At 38.8% G+C, this 17,500-nt stretch overlaps 2 protein-coding genes and 1 long non-coding RNA gene across 3 annotated transcripts; all 3 read left to right on the forward strand.

The window, feature by feature from the left end:
- Positions 1-1,100: 1,100 nt before the first annotated feature.
- Positions 1,101-2,079, forward strand: LOC101851105 (cysteine-rich neurotrophic factor). Its single transcript, XM_013091522.2, has 2 exons — positions 1,101-1,297; positions 1,857-2,079. Exons 1-2 carry the CDS (start codon positions 1,115-1,117, stop codon positions 2,010-2,012), a joined length of 339 nt encoding a protein of 112 aa, XP_012946976.1. The 5' UTR covers positions 1,101-1,114; the 3' UTR covers positions 2,013-2,079.
- A 3,463-nt stretch (positions 2,080-5,542) lies between these two features.
- On the forward strand, positions 5,543-11,701 carry LOC101851327. The gene is made up of 3 exons (XR_220149.3): positions 5,543-5,596; positions 6,311-6,504; positions 8,003-11,701. It is a non-coding gene; the product is annotated as an uncharacterized LOC101851327 (long non-coding RNA).
- Positions 11,702-14,821: 3,120 nt separating this feature from the next.
- Positions 14,822-16,175, forward strand: LOC101851473. The gene is made up of 2 exons (XM_005092018.2): positions 14,822-15,034; positions 15,845-16,175. The coding sequence occupies exons 1-2, from the start codon at positions 14,864-14,866 to the stop codon at positions 16,004-16,006; spliced, it is 333 nt and encodes a 110-aa protein (XP_005092075.1). The 5' UTR covers positions 14,822-14,863; the 3' UTR covers positions 16,007-16,175.
- The last annotated feature ends 1,325 nt before the right edge of the window (positions 16,176-17,500 follow it).

The following is a 17,500-nucleotide window of genomic DNA, read 5'->3' on the forward strand; positions in this document are numbered from 1 at the left end:
TATCATATATATATTACGAATATTGTGATAGGTGCTTTTCTTTCTTGTAATTTGTATTTTAACCTTAAAAAGTGACTATATTTCAATGAATTCATTTTTTTAAATACAGGATGATACAAAAAGGATGAACCGATTTTATGACCCTTTGTTTCAGTTCTCAAGCACCGATATGGAATGGGTCAGATACCATATCAAAGAGGAGTTATCTAACTTTTCAGTCAGAAGGAATGAGCCGATTTTATGACACATTGCTTCAGTTGCCAAGCATCATTTGAATGACTATTTGAAAGAGGAGTTATCTAAACTTTAAACAGCTGCCATAGGGGGGTGCTTTTTCGCGTCGTTTTTCCTTTGAAGGAAATACCCTTACAGAATAAACCTATCTGAATATGCCCCAAAACTGGCTCTTCATATCACTGCAAGCAGATTCACATGACTTCATTTTTCGACAAGTTGGAGCACTGCCCCATTGACATCTGGTCTTTCGAGGTTTTGTAAATCAAAAAGTGCCCCGGCGATGGATTGGTCGGAAATGGGACCAGAACATCACTGACCTCAGTGTATGTGATTTTTTCTTTTAATGATCTGTAAAAAAATCGCGTTTATATGCCATCGGTGCCAACTAACGTTGATGACCTTGAACATCAAATAACAACAGCGATCAACTCAGTGGGCCTTAATATGCTGAAAAGCGTCTGCGATGAATTCTTTTATCTCACTGATGTTGTCCGTGCTGGTGGTAGTGACTACTTTGAACACTTATTGTAAGACAGAAAATAAAAGCTGGTGGTGCGAACAATATACCTGTGACCTAGTTATAGTTTTTTTTATTGCTTTTCCTTTTTTAAAATATTGCGTAATGAAATTAGGTCACTCTTTTTTATCACCCGCGTTTTGGGTATCGAAACAAGTTCAAAGACCGTTTTGCAACTAACGGTGAATTTGAAGAAAAAAATCGTTTGGAAAATAATATGCCAGCCGACGATGAACACAGAGTTGGTCACAATATTGTAAAAACAGATACTCTGTTGCAACACTATAGATTTTACCATGACTTCTTTTTTCACAACTAAATTCGAAATACTGTCCACAGGCTGCTGTTGGAGAATCCACAATGCAGATGCGACTGTTTGCACTCGTTTCACTGATGGCTGTCTCCTCACTGGCCATGGACGACATTGCGCCATACTGGTGCAGCCCCGTTTGCCAAGATTTTATTGCTCTGAGGAACCAATGTGAAGATTCCAGAAATTGCTTTGAAGGAGGCTATAACGAGAATACATACTCCTGTCTCGAAGTGAGAAAGACTTTAACTAATTTGATTACTTATATAAGTTTGTCAGCTTTATAAACATACTAAACAGCTGTTGCATGAATACAGTTTAAATCCTAAGAATATTGCAATTTTCCCTTTCAAATCAACGAATTTGGTTGCACCAGAAGGTGGGAAAGTATATGAAATAAGGCCAGTCTAGTCGTCATCATTTATTAGATCAGGATGAATCAGATGGGAAGTGCATCGATGTGTACGGACTTTTAGCAGAGAAGAATACAGTTTTATGGCACATATATTCGTTGTGATAAGCTTCCTGTATAACTGACACGTGAACTGTTTGAAGACATGATTGCCACAATACACCCCGGCAAAAGTAGATAAGAGCGTGTTTCACATTTATGGGAGCAATACATGAATCGACATTGAATGGGATTGTTGGGTTCTTTTTGTTTTTTAGTTTTTTTTAAGTATTTGGGTTGTTGAGGGTTTTTTTGGGTGTTGTTGTTGGGGGGGGGGGGTGTAGTTAACATAAGTAGCCTATATTTGTACTTAATGTCTATTCTGATTCCCTTTCCAACAGCCTTGCTGGGAAATTGCTGCTCCCTGCCTTCAAGCATGCAGGGACAACATCTACATTTTGCTAAGAACCTGTGATGCTCGTTGTTCAACCTATGGGGAGTGTATGGAAGATTGTTTCGCTGAAGAGTTCCAAGCCTACAAACCAGAACTTCCCTGAAATGAGACAGTTTTCTGAGTTCTTCTCCGAAGGCTTCCTCGCCATTAAATTTTGAATACGAAATGTTTTTTTGAGTGTTGTTTATTTAACAGCAGTCAAAGCTATTGCGACCGTCTCAGTGTGTATTGCCATTTGTACTGTCCTTCGTGTTCTCTTAGCGGCTGGATCGATAACAACAACAGCAGGCTGGATCGTTGTCGTGTCAGATGATGCTATTGTAAGTGCCATTTACGTTGTTGCTGCTAGCTTTGTTACTGTGGGGTGCATTTTGTTTTAGCTTCGTGAAGACGTGTTCTTCTAAACTTCTTTTGCGTACTTTTATTGTGTTTCTGGAATTCTTGTGTAAAAATGTTTCCAATATTGTCTGCCTATTCTGTATCCTCTTGAGCTGCCTTGGACATAAACCCATCCCCAGTCTCCTTGTATAAGTACCATAGATCTTAGCATCTAAAGAACAGTTAGAGATAAATCGATGGAGAGCAATATATAATACCCAACCAACACACAGGCATTCAAAGTTGTCCAATGGGGGCTCTTGTGGCCAAGAGATTAAGGTGTTCGCCTCTCATTCAATAGGTCTCGGTTTCGAATCCGGATATCGACGGACATTTATTTTCGTCTCTAAATTGTCTCTGTTCGCCTCCTTTCCTGCTCTCAAGCAACGTTCTGTCGTCTGCTTTCGTCTCCACTTTCTGTCCCCAACCCCTCACCTCCTTTGCTCCCTCCTCTGGGCTCCCGACTCTTCCCTCAGCCTTTCTATTACTACTCCTTAACTCCTTCTTATTGCTGTCTTTAAGCCACACCCCTGATCTTACGGTAGGAAATATCTACACCTAGCCTTCTCGGACAAGGGCAAACATTCTCGGAGGTCCTGTGTGCAAGTTGCGCACGTTAAAGATCCCTTGGTGGTCCAAAATCGTTAAGAGTAGGCTTCGGCCACCACCCGGGCAAAATTCAAAATTTCCTACCAAATGAAAATGGTGCAAGCGCCGTAAAACACTTACCAAAAACAAAAACAAAAACGAAAACAAACGACGTTCAATTAGGGTTTTCAACCCGGGCATTCTATATCATGGTCCAACTAAATGCCAACTGGTCTAACGGTACTACCAGAACTGCTCTAGACTGGTACTTATGCAAAAATAAAAATTTGAATTACCATGTCACCAACACAGTTACCATTTCTATACCATCACTACCACCAACAACAAAAGTGACCCCCCAAAAGACATACAAACAAACAAACAAACAAACAAATGAACAAAAAACAAAATATGTTTGTAACCGTCACAGCACTGCTTTGATTAGCCAAAAGGTAGCAGTGAAAGAAAAAAAAGAGTAGAATGCTGTAAAACAAAACAAAAAAAGAAGAAATATACATCATCAAGTACAATCTAAAATAATAACCCTCAATGAATGTCAGACCTGTTATTTCGGACTTTGCTTGCAAAAAGGCAAAGTGCACCAGCTGAACAGGTGGCGTCGGTGGCCTTGTGGTTAGGCTACCAGACTCGCAATCATGAGATTGCGGGTTCGGGGGTTCGAGCCTCAGCTCGGTCCGATGTTGAGACCTTGGGAAAGTCACCTTACACGAATTTTCCACTTGGCTCGGTCCATTCGAAGATGGACGTTAAACTCAAAGGTCCCGCCTCTTAAATAACCTTACAGTGTTGATAGGGGTGTTGTACCCATACCATTATCAGCTTAACGGTAAAGACAAATCCAAATGATTATATGATATTCATATAAATACACGAGTTGAAATAACACCTCTGAGTTTGATAAAGTCACACATTGTTCCCATGCCATGAGCGTTTAAGTGTTTATAATATAAGCCGAGGTGGATGCTAAGGGCTCTTCAGTGACGATATGAGAAAAGTTTGTTCTAATACGAGTGTTCACGCCCACACTATGCCACAGTGTGATATTTAACTTTACCTGCTCCTTTAATATCGCCATGCCCGATTCATCAGTTCATGTTAACATCTTTCCTGTAAATCAATCAAACACTAACGGAAAATCAGATTCATTAGCGGTGGTAATGGTGCAGTGGTTCGCGCCAAGCTTTCGTACTCCGGAGTTCAATTCCTGAGAGGGGAGAAATTGTGTATCCTTCCCATCCCGGGGTGGCCCTGACACACAGGTTCGGAAGTCTGCCTCTTGAATTAATTGAATGGTGTCGATACGCCATTAAAAATACCTACATTTAAAAAAAAATCAGATTGTTTCCTTTTATATCTTGCCAACGAGATTTTCAACTCAATGTTTTTAAAATTAATTAATTAATTAATTAATTAATTAATACATTTATTTATTTACTTATTTAGTGGGGGGTGGTATTAATGTAAACAAACACATCAAAAATAGAGATCACGAACTTTGGTCGAAATCATAGTCTCCTAAACATTCACATAAATAAGAAGCATCTAAAAGAGGTCAAGAAGTTTAAATATCATGTCAGTATTTTCACTCACAACCTCACAACGGGTTCATAGATATTGAAATAGAAATACGACCTTAAAAAGCCAACACCTATCACATTGAACCCATTCAAAACATCTCATCGGACGCAAAGAGACGTCTTATCACTTCAACATTTATGCCAAAGTTATGCTACCAGTGCCATACCTGGACATTAAACTAAAACCCATGAAAACAAATTCACTGCGTGCGAGATCAAATGTCCCCGAAAAACTGTAAACATCGCAAGTTGAGGAGACGGGTTGAGAAATATAGATGTAAGAGCAACCGCTGGCACGGAGTCCCGCCTGCATTTCAAAGTTAAACAGGGAATAAAACAGTTTTTTAATAGTCAGTTACTAATGTCCGTAGTCGACCAATCTCGAGAGCCTATAGCACCAAGTATTCAGACTACAAAGAAAGAGGTAAGCCACGCAAAAAATGGACGGGGAAAAGTCAGGGAACCCTGAGAAACTAGAGTAAACCTCAATAAACTGCATCTCCATTTGACGCTCAGGGGCAATAAAGGATGAAACAGACATCATCATCATCATCATCATCATCATCATCATCATCATCATCATCATCATCATCATCATCATCTTCATCTTTGCTAATATCATTGTCATTTGAGATAGTGTCAAGTCGTTACTGATATCATTATAGTTATTAGTGTGTTTGTTTCATCGACATTGAGGATATCGTATACAATCGGCAATAATGTTACTGTTACTGTCAACATTTTCCCCGCTAAATTACTTGATAAAAGGCGGATTGTTGGATTGTGTCATACATAGGCCCAAATTCCTTTTTCCATACGTTGTTTCTGGTGTGTGTAACCTCATAATGAACGGCTATAGGAAGATTCTATCAACAACAGGATGGTCAGATGACGGCTTATTTATTGTCAGATGATAACGTTATGATATTTCCTAAGCACAGGGGTGCTTTGTAATAAATGTCAAGGCAATTCCAACCAATTTTATCAGTCCTTTTCTGCTGAGCACAAATAATAAGCAATGGTGACAATAAGTATGATTATCATGCTCGCATCGCACATGTGGCTGATGCTGAGATAGATACTCCTCAACGCCGTGAAAGGACTAGCCCTAAAATGTGTTCTGGTACGTACATCCTTAAGGCATAGTTATGCTATGTAAACAGACTATTTTCGTAAGATGCCAGGCAAGTTTTGTAAGTGATACAGAAATGTTATTGCACAGGTTGTATGACTGTGATTTCATAATATAATATGAGTGTTTGAAAGAAATATTTCTTCTTCTTCTCCTCCTCCTCCTCCTCCTCCTCCTCCTCCTCCTCCTCCTCCTCCTCCTCCTCCTCCTCCTCCTCCTCCTTCGTCTTCTTCTTCTTCTTCTTCTTATTATTATTATTATTATTATTATTATTATTATTATTATTATTATTATTATTATTACTTTTACTATTACTATTTTTATTATTATTATCATTATCATTATCATTATTATTAGTAGTATTATGTTATAATTATCAATATTTTTATTATCATCATAATTATAACCGCTATGATTATCAGTATCATTTGATTATGGAGAAAAGGGGCACAGAAAAGAGTTGCCAGCAGAGATAAGTGTAGCACGCGACGAGTGCACTTTGTTATGGAGAGGAAACAGAAATAAATGAAGGCAGCACGAGAGACGGGAAAGAGGGCAACTGGCTTAACTGAGCCATTCATCTCTATTCCCTGGACACTTCACACAAAAAGCCCCCCAAAGTCGTTTGCAAGATAATACTTTTTGTCATATCAATGCCAGGCTAATACCTTCCTTATCTCTGCATCCATTACCCGTCGTCCCCAGCGTCCACGATGCTAAAACTAGTATTCGTTTTGGTCGTGGCTTTAGTCAGTGTCAAGGTCAGTGCGGACCCCTCTATAGTGCTCTGTATGGACCTGTGCGAGGACTTTCACGCCCTTCGCCGTGAGTGTCAGAGGGAGAAAAACTGCTTCTACACCGCCAGCTATCCCCACGTCTATCGGAGAAGCTGTCTGGATGTGAGTTGGGATTTCCGCACGTCTTGTTTTATACAAAGAGGTCAATCTATGTGAAGACCCAAGGTCATCGAGTATTTTCGAAAATAATGCTATACAAAGCTGTTTCAGAAACGTGATCACAGCTCCACGATTTCACACTGTTTGTCTTACGAACAATTATAAAATGACTATATTGTTCTTTAACTCGGGGGGGGGGGCGGTGTTGTTGGGTTTGTTTTGTTTTGTTTTTTGGGGGGTGAGCGTTTTGGGTACATGTACATATGAAACAAGAATATGTGTATAAAACATTTAATTTTTATGTTCCTGTTTTCCGTTCAGTATTACATTTTTCTACCTATCATATTTTGTTAAAATTTTGTCTTATTCTATTCTTGTGTTGGGTTGTAACTGGGGCTAGCCCTCAATTGGCCCCTTTTTTATAGCTGCTATACTCATCAAGGGGGGGCTCTTGTGGTCTAGAGGTTACGGTGTTCACCTCTCATCCAATAGGTCTCGGGTTCGAAACCTGATAGCTATAGGGCAAATTTCTTCTGTAAATAAATAATATTTCACCTCCTGTCTTGCTCGCTAACCATGTTCTGTCCCCACCCCCCACCCCCCTTTTTTGCCACCTCCTCTGGCCTTTTAACTCATTCTGCAGCCTTTCAACTGCTACTCCTAGGCTCCTCCTTACTGCTGTCTTTCAGCCACACCTCCAATCTTAGGGTTGGATAGAGACAAAAATGTTTCGGATGTCGCGTGTGCAATTTATGCACGTTAAAGATCCCTTGGTTGTCCTAAAATCAATAAGAGTGTGCTTAATTCCTACCAAACTGAAAATGCTTGATTACCAAAACTAAACACATGATCATCAAATCCGGTTTCTCCAATATCTTCCCGTTTTGCCTTTTTTCAATTTTTTCTTCATACTTTGCTTCGCTCTAGTCAGGCCTACGTCTGTCTCTCTATACTTGACAAGCTTCCAAAAGTTTACCATTATGCAGTGAAATACTCATTTCAGAAGCGAGAAAACTCTTTTGCTGAAAAGGTACCAACGCCATGATAGTGTGTTAGATACTATTTTAAAAAAAATTAATACTTCCTTATTAATTGTATGTATTATTATTCCTATTATAATTTTATATATGTATTTGTGGTTTTTATCTGTCATTTATTTTTCATAAATATTTATATTTATATATACACATATATGGGGGGGGGGTGTCCTATGTCATAGTTTTTTCTTCCATCTGACTAACCGAACAAACTGTCCTCTTCAGCACTGAATGACTACATTGTATTACCACATAGAGGCAGTGAACAAAGCTTTCTGTAGGGAGCGTACCATCTCGTAGAGTACAATTGACGCTGGTATTTATGGGTTCTACTACCTGCATGTAGATTTTCCCTTTTCTGCTTTCGCCGAAGTATGCCCCCCACCTTCTTTCTTCCTTATACAGATTTTTATGTGAAATTTATTTTAAAACTAACGATAGCTCGTTTCTTCAATACACCGTAGGAATGTTGGGACCTGACATCACCTTGTGAGCTGTCATGCAAACGACACCTCGGTAGGATACGTCCCATCTGCTCCAGCAAGTGTCACGACTACAGCTGTCTACAGGACTGCCTCAGGAAAGAGTTCTCTCCGTTGAAACCCCAGTTGCCGGAAATGTTCTAATTACACTTGACATGGCTGTTTACATTGCCTCGATGTTCCTACAACACTTCCCGTGACCCAAGCAATCGATGTATGGCTATACATGTATTGCAGTGCGCACTCTAAGTAGGAAGAACTAAAAGGTGTTATGTTCCTTTAGAACATGTTGCTTTGATGAAAGGAAGGCAAATAGTATGTGTTAGAATCTCGTTCCGGATCCTCAGAAAATTCAAAGAAGTTGGGACGATGAACTACCCAGTCCCAGAACCCTCGTGAACTTCGAAAAAGGGACTCTTACTCTTTATTAAATTATACTCCACAGAACTAGTTCGTTCATAGGGATTGCAATCTCTTTCTCATTGTGTCAGCTGAACATTTTAGAAGAGGAGAATAAGTATTTTGTATAAACTCGGCGAAAACCGTGAACGTTAGGCCAGAAAAGCGTTATTGGTTTTGTTTACCTCTAACTTTAACAGATGAGTTGTATGTTGACAATTAACGAAGAGGATCGAAACGTAAGAGGCGGCAATATTTAAGTCGAAAAAGGGGGAACGTCAAATTTCAGGAAACAAGTCATTGCCGTCAATTTGATAGAAATTCTGAGTAAAAGATGATCCTTACTTACTATCAATAAGAAAATATAACTGGTGGCGTCTTATTATTTATGCCCCGTGTTTCGTTTGGGTTTTCCCCAACAGAGTTTAATTGAAAAGAGGGGGGTGGGGGGGGGATTTAATTCCTTGTGTTTGTAAAATGGAAATCGTAACGGTGGCGTTTATAATGGAATGAGTAAATCAGTTGACCAATAGCAACAAACACTGAACTGGTTACGTTCATTAGCAATTCCTGAATAATATAAAATGGAGATGTGAGGAATTAGGAGGCCTCCAATTCAGAAAGCCAGTTTTTTGTTTCTTACTTAAAAGCTCAATATAATTTTATTCTGCTCAGTCAATCTTAAATAAATGTGTTTTCAAAGTGCCATTTTCTGTAACGCTTTGTTCATTGTGTTCAGCTTCGACATTGGTTCTCGGTAGTAATATGCACCTTGGACTCAAGTCAGTTGTTCAAGAACGCTTCACAATTGCCTTGTTTTACAGTTATTAAACCTTCCATTTTCTGACCTCTGAAAATTTGGTTTCATCTAATTCTAAACGACTCAAAGAAATCGGATTCATAGCATATGACAATGTGACGGTGACATTTCCACTTTTATATTATTTTTTAAATTGCATTTTTTAAAGTTTGCATGGCTTTTAATAACAATGTATGTCGCTTTGAAATGATATTCCGTTGAACTTTTCCTTATCCCTGACATGTTCATTCTTACTGTGAAATCAAGCTCTGAAAGTTGCTCTGTACGTAGTTGGTATCCTTTTATTTGTTGTGAATACAAACAAACACACACATACGCACACACACACGCACACACACACACACACACACACACACACACACACACATATGTACACACGATAGCTGTACCAAAAGACCAGTCTACCACAAAAAGTTATACGGTTGTCAGAAAATCTGCACCATAATTGCGCTGAAGGTGAAATGACCATGCTCATTACATAATACACTATGATTTTGATTTTATTTTCAACGCTAACCAGAGAGTGGATTGAGTGAAAAGGGAAATGCCTTCACTGGGAAATTCTGTAATACAACCGGGTCCATAATGGCAGCTGAAGCTTCGTTTTTTTAACTTTAGGATTTACTGACGGTCCAGAAAGGGTTAGAAAAAAAGTCAATAGCCTGTTGAGTAGACACATTTGCCAGCTATTGTTCGCTTGATAACGACCATAAAAATTCTACCTTGAGGCACACTCGTTTTTGTTCGCACTCTCAGTGCCCGCACAGAAGAGAATGTGGTGCAAGTTTCACCAAAACATGATTCAGGACCAGAAGCATACCTCATTCAGACACACCAGTACATACTGTCAACGCCAAACACCCAGGAGAGACTGAGAATGTGCAGGTGAATTTTAAATAAGAACGGGGAAGATTATTGCATCCTTTATTAAGAACGTTTAGTTCAGTAATGAAACTATTTTTTTCTTAATGGGCATGTTACTTTTTAAGCTGCATGATTTTGGGTTCATCAAGGCGTAATAAAGTTGTGCCCGAATGGTCTCCATACACTGAAAACCACGACATAATGTCAATGAGTCATTAATTGCTCTATCTGGATTTATTGATGAGGGTGAGGTCACTTGCACTGCTGGTAAATGCCTAAAATTGCTTTCCAAATTCTAGAAATTGTTGGACGCTTCTGTGACACTGACATACAATATCAATGGTTCTGGTAGGATGGTGGCACGCGTCATACACCGATGGGGGTTCTTCGGTGGGTTGAAGATCGTTTTGTTGAGAAATCAGCAGTCGCAGCTCGGCTCACATTTGGGTACCTCCACAGCCTAGACCTCAGCCAGCTAGATTTTTCGTCTATAAGGATAACCGACGGACAAAGTTTACTTTTAGAATCTCCGCGGTCTTAGGGTTATTGCGTCAAACCATGCCTAACGAATTCATGTCGACCAAAGACAAAGAGTGATCAAAGACTTTGTCTGTCTCGTAGAAGAATGCTTTTCATGTCTCAAACAATGCACTGAATACGCGATTTACGACGCACCAGCTTAAAATTGCATGACGTTACATGCTTCAAATGTTGATTTTCTTCGATGCACCTGAATCTGCTATATGTGTGCAAATTTATCTGATTGTGTATTCATGGAGTTTTTTATTGTCGATCGTTTGGCAGACATTTTGATTGTTTTTGGAACATACAGACATACATTACATGCACTTGTTAGTGAAAACACACTCAGACACACACATACACACACACAATCACACACACACATTGACACACACACACACACACACATGCACGCACATACACATATATACACACACGTGCACGCACGCACACACATTTTATATACGTAAAATATAATATATACATGCATGTACAACCGCTAATTTCTTTTTATGTGCTAATGATGCTGTTTTCAATATCCTGGATTACACACTCATTTTTATACTTATTATTTTTATAGAATTTTTTTTTACTGATTAATTAAACTGATAGATGAGTTTATTGATTGAGGAATGAATTTATGGATAAATTAGTGGATGGGCGGCTGGCTGGCTGGATGGATGGATGGATGAATGGATGGATGGATGGATGGATTGATGGATGGATGGATGGATGGATGGATGGATGGATGGATGGATGGATGGATGGATGGACGGATGGATGGATGGATGGATGGATGGAACAAGGGTCCCCATTGAGTATAGAGTTGCCCTCTTCTGTGTCAGACAGAAAGATTAGTTCCAATAATTCTGGGCAAGCCAAAGGATCTTAACCCTATCAGGGATTTGAATAAGAATTCACATAGCAAAAAAACGAGTGTCTTATTGGGCAAATTGCCCACCCACCTGTTTTCAAAAACCTATGCAGGGTTTTATTTTATACCCAAAAATGTAAAATATTTTTTATGCTTCTTTTTAAAAAAAACAACTGAATAAACGTCAAACTGAAAACAGAAATTAAAGTGCATAGTTTTGTTTTGTTTTGCAAGAAAAAAGGTCTCGATAATATCTTCGTTTGTTGTAACTTGTTTGTTGTTTGTCACTAGTTTTCTTTTTGTTTAAAGATGTGGGAGATGGTGGTGTCCAATTATGACTGCTGTCCCTATTGTCGTTTCATTTGTGTCTAGATACAGAATAAGTAAATTGGAATTGGAATCCCATGGTCCCCTACACTAATTGCCATGAGAGGTCTTATTATACATTGCCAAAAGAGAATTTTTTAAAATTCTACTTTGTTCGATCTTCAAACTTCCTCCCGTGAGTCATTACCTGTAATACCGGGACGTGTCATCTCTGACTCAGAGATTGACGTGTAATGATGCTCTCCTTCACGGTCGCGAGATGCCGTTGCATATTCTGCTATATCCAGGCCAGTCCATATTTTAATGTTTGTACAAGTACATTTATGTTACTCTTTGTCTTCCTTGTGAGTGAGTCATTATCGCGTTGGTTACAAATTGCGTCAAATAACCAGAGAATGAATGACTGGGAAACGCGTCTTGCTCATACTGAGAGGTTTTGGTGAGTCAACCCAGAAGTCTCTCTCACACTCTCCCTATTCATAACTGTCGATTTTACTCTAGGGTTTTTAGATACATTTTTAATCAGTTAAATGCGTGTCGGGTCCCCTCATGCCTACTAATTAGCAATTTATCATTCATTATTCGAACGAGTTTCTGGGTGGTCCTTTGACAGCAATTAATAAATTTTCCTCAGCACCTCTGATCCGCTGAACCATTATGTTTGATTACGCCCAACATCCAAATGTATGAGCATATATGTGTTTGTATGAGCGCACATGCTATTATGTCCACTTTCGCGTACACTTGCCTTTGTGACTTTGGTTAAAATTCTTTGTGGTCTACCATAAATATGTCATTCCTGTCAGTTATATTTGTCCTCTTCTTTTTCCATTGCACTACGGACACAAATGTCTTAATTTTACCTTTCTTTTTATTTACTTATAAATTAGCTACCTTGTGGTATGTCATGAGTCTTGATACCCGATATCAACATTGGATGGTCATCTATATGGCAAAGTATATCAGACTTTAACGCCCCTTTCCAACTGGACCAAGCAAGGTGGATTTGGAGCCTTGGAAGCCCTCTTAACAAGAATTATGCATCCATCCGGATTGGAACCCATGTCATAAACCCCCGCCCAGTGTTTGCCGCAAGGTTAACGGATCGCACACTGCAAATTCTGTGCAATAATGAATGCAGCTGGTGAGTTTTTTGTTTCTTTTCGTTGTTTTAGTAACAGTTTTGCGGCACTTGCAACCCAAATACGTAGCATAAATACCGAAGATTAGAGTTGTTACAAGAGAGTAAAAGACACAGAAAGGAGGAGGTGAAAAAAAAACGATAGATGTTTTATAGGAAAGAAGGAGCAAACTACACCAGACCACCCGCCGACCGCCTACTCGTGTGTTTGCGTACGAGAGTGAGTGACAAGAAAACCGGAAAACTGTATGTGCAGCTATAATTTAGAGCAATCTTTGGAATCAGGGGAAATTACCCCTGTAACTTTTTGTTGAGGATTAACTAGAAAGGCTATATAAGAAGAGACTGCTAATTTCCCAATAGACAGTCCTACAGCTCACCCCATAAGGTAACATTTTCTGTTGTAAAATATAATAAGATTAACACTAAGTTTTTACTTCAAAACAAAATGGCAAGCAGCGAACATATTATAGTGTTCTGATATTGGTAGCATTGGATCTAGTGTAGATGCGGTTACCTTTCTTGTTAGAAAAAGGCTCTTCAGGCCCTATATTTGATGCCTGATTACAAAGTATATAGTTATTTGCCATAATGTGAATGTTTATTTATTCTGTGATGTATTTAAGTTTTGTCCTTCCATTATTATCGCCGTAAAAGTGCTTGTATTGATATCACTTTACTGAAAAACATTTTTTTAAAAACAAGACCTTACTATAACATTGTATTATTTTTATCACTGAGGAAAATTACGAAAGTAGAGATTGGAAGGTCACTACATATAAAAGCATTATTGTAACGATTTTCTCCCTAGGGCGGTCATGTGCTTCCTCTTACAATTATGCACGACGAACATTTTAGGAGAAACTGAATAATGCATAACACGTCTATATTATTGTTGTGAGGTTTTGGTCATTAAGGCTCATAATCATAATGAAAACGTTTAAGATACGTCATGCTTTTTCCCTGCCAAACTTCACGTTTTCCAGCAAATGGTAATAGTTTTAATCGAGGACATTCGTAATAATGATTTCTGATGTAAATTTGAAAATCCCAAAGGAGAAGACCCGTAACAGAAATTTCGAATATTTAATCATAGAATATTTTTACGTCGATTCACGAAGATTTATGCAAGTAAATGAAAATGCACGAGGAAGGCTCTCAAAGTGCGTTGAACAAGAAAAGAGGATAACCTTCACAGTAGTGCTGTTTCCAGGTTTGGAAAAGTCTATTCCCAAAGTAGGTTTAAAAATGGGAGAAAATTACTTTCCAGTAAATTATCGCGGGGTCTCAAAAGAATTGCATTAGATCAAATCTTGTTGAAAATGCACTTTTATTGATTCGTCTTAGAGTGCATGTTATTTGTGGTAAGGCTACCAGACCAGTAGTAGTGAGGTTATAGGTTCGGTGGTTCGAGCTCCAGGCCTGACGTTTTGTTCTTGGGAAAGGCACTTTACTCGAATTTTCCTTACTTCAGCCAGGTGTGAATGGGTACCCGGCCATAAACAGCTGCAGACTTTGTCAGTATGTTAGTGTTTTAGTGCCTATAAATGGCAGATTGCACTGTACACTTCCAAGAAAGTTGAGATTATTTCAGAATGCTATCAGATCTACTGGTGTAGTAGTGTGGATTGTAAATCGCATAGAGCTTGCTGTGGAGCGGAGATTTCAACTATACGAAATGCTATCTATTATCACTATTATTGTTGTTATTATTATTATTATTATTATTATTATTATTATTATTATTATTATTATTATTATTATTATTATTATTATTATTATCAAATTAATTATTTGGTCGCCGTTGATGTGCATCATGATAAAGGTTCAACCATATGTTATATCCACAGAAGCGACTATTTTGTCAGGCGAAAACCCCTCTTACAGACGTTCAATATGCAGAAGGTTGTACTGCTTCTGTGTTGTGCCCTTGTGGTAGTGAACGCCATGTCGCCAGGAGAGAGCGGGCCCGGATACTGTAGGTCTGCCTGTGACACGTTTTTCTCTCAGTGCTACATGGCTGCCCGCAGTCGCTGCTTTGGCTTTGACCAGGCAAACTGTGAAGGGGTTAGTTCAGTTTTATTCTATTATTATTCCATTTTAGTTCTGAGTATCAAATCCATCGAGTTTCAGTCTAAGTTACGGAGCGGATGACACTTGCTGAAAGCAGCAACTTGGTTTCAAGGCTCCCCACTCTCTTACTTTCGTGCGGTCGGAGAGAGACGTTCAATTCGAAGGTCGTAATACAAGTTACTACGTTTATAGCGCATATCACCATGATGGTTACCGGCATCATGAAAACGATTAAAGAAACTGTTTAAGTCGTTTCTGTACATTGTTTATATGTTATTTTCAAACTTTTACCCTCTTAAGAATTAAGAAGCTGATCAATGTGCTCTGAGTCTTACATGCTCCCAAAGCTTTTACAAAACTAAACGATCTGTTCTAATATGCAATAAGATAATTAATATAAGGAACAAAATCTACAGTATGAATATAATATTGTTCTTTGAATAGTATCTATAGAACAGGACCAAAATTTAACCTTAGACACTTCCCTGGAGGGAACATTTTCTTTTAATTTTATTTCACAAGGTTGTTCATAAGGAAACGTCTTTTTGTCCTCATCTATCCATTTTTTAGTTATTCTGTCAGTCTATCTGCTTCAGAGTGAGCTTTCTTGCTAATTAACTCTTGATATACTTGCTTTCATAGCCTTGTCTCCCCTTTTTTTTCTTCTACTCTAAAAAGTTTGATTTGTTGGTACTTTCCTCCACACAGTTCAAAGTTACTCTTCATGATTATACTCATAGTACCGTATTTTCACTCAGTGAAATATAAATATTATGTCCAGTAAAGTTTTCACTCCGTTTTCAGAAATGCAAGTCTCTGACCTCCAGATGCCACGGTTCTTGCAGAGATAACGCACAGAGGATCAGAGATCACTGCAGAAAGCATTGCAAAGGAGGGAAGTGCGAGTCGCTGAGCAAATGTCATAGCGATGTGTTCGAACCTTTTGTACCCCGTATTCCATTTTGAAAAGAAAATATCGTTAACCTTAGAAGGGAAACTGGTGCATTTTGTCTTTTGTTGCTTGTTTCCTTTTTGGATGATTCCATTCTTTCTTAATGTTCAGCTTGTACTGATGCGTTGGTACATCTTCTGTACACCTGTTGTTACTCCAGAGTAAATAAATTCTTTCACTGTTTCCCATGTGTTGTTAATGTATGTTTTCAAATGTTCAATAATATTAAGGTAACGTGTGTCTAAGAACTTCCAACATGTTTCACATACAGTTTTACTTTATGAAAACACACTTCCCATCAAGTTTTTGAATAAAAATAAACCTGTGAAATGAAATGCGAAGCCTGGACGTTTAGAGACATCCTCGAAAAGAATCGGAAAAGTCTGTTAGATTCAGGACGTATTTTTTACCCTTCTTTTAGAACTTCACAACACGTGCCGACGACTATGATGATGATGATGATGATGATGATGAGGATGATGATGATGATGATGATGATGATGATGATGATGATGATGATGATGATGATGATGATGATGATGATGATGAAGATGACGACGACAGTGATGATGATTTTATTCAACAGTAGTAGTAAATACGGACCAAGAGTAAATGTGCGCAATTCCTAACGCACCTCAGCAAACGGTGCCAGACGGACAGAGGAAAAACTCAAGTGTACACAACAAATCTCTCCCAGAGCTCAGTAAATTGACAAACATACTCGTTTGCTCAGCGTGGGCCCGTTGAGTTATTTTCCTGGGTTCCGCAATGAATTGATGATCGCACGTTCACTTTTTTCTTGTATGTCGCACACCGTTCAGTCTGGCTGTACCCTTTCAGTGTAAGCTTCAGGAAAGACTCTTTTCCTTTCTACAAATAGTCGTTTATCTAGACGGAAACCTTTCCTGGACCTCATACAGCATTGTAGGTGAGATACTCTCGACAAGTATCAATGAAGGAATTGGATTCTTTAAACACTAGTTTCCTTTTGTTATGTCACAAACACCCATATCATCTGTCGACGATTAGATCTAGTCTGGGTATGAATCAATAATAAAGCAAATAACACGCAGTACGACTCATCATCTCGTCTACAGTGTCGATTGTAAATTGATGGTCATGTAGGCTTGATAACTAGGATGGAAAGACACTAACACTTAATCTCCCGAGTCAGGACACCAAGATGGGAGGAAAAGAATTAAAGAGGAAAAAACCCATAAAATCTGGCCGCCACAAGGGCGAAATTCTTAATTCCCACCCAAACCGGAAGCCACTCTCGTCAGTATAAATATTGAGAGTACCATCATAAATGGTATGCAGTTGTCTGTCAGACAAAAGATGCTTCGGGGCTTTCGTGGCCTAGAGGTACGGTGTTCGCCTCTTTTTCAATAGGTCCCGGGTTCGAAACCTGAAAACGACAAAAAAAATTCTCCCCAAAAACGTTATCTCTTTTCACCCCCTTTACTACTCTTTTGTCATGTTCTGTCGTCTGCTTTCCTCTCCATTTT

The sequence above is a fragment of the Aplysia californica genome, unplaced genomic scaffold (genome assembly GCF_000002075.1).
Source record: "Aplysia californica isolate F4 #8 unplaced genomic scaffold, AplCal3.0 scaffold00039, whole genome shotgun sequence".
NCBI lineage: Eukaryota > Metazoa > Mollusca > Gastropoda > Aplysiida > Aplysiidae > Aplysia > Aplysia californica.

Bases quoted from the DNA above. Each gene is read 5' to 3' on its own strand.
- LOC101851105 (XM_013091522.2), top strand. From the start codon at position 1,115: ATGCAGATGCGACTGTTTGCACTCGTTTCACTGATGGCTGTCTCCTCA. The intron at 1,298-1,856 runs GTGAGAAAGACT...CCTTTCCAACAG, and splicing joins ATACATACTCCTGTCTCGAA to CCTTGCTGGGAAATTGCTGC.
- LOC101851473 (XM_005092018.2), top strand. From the start codon at position 14,864: ATGCAGAAGGTTGTACTGCTTCTGTGTTGTGCCCTTGTGGTAGTGAAC. The intron at 15,035-15,844 runs GTTAGTTCAGTT...CTCCGTTTTCAG, and splicing joins ACCAGGCAAACTGTGAAGGG to AAATGCAAGTCTCTGACCTC.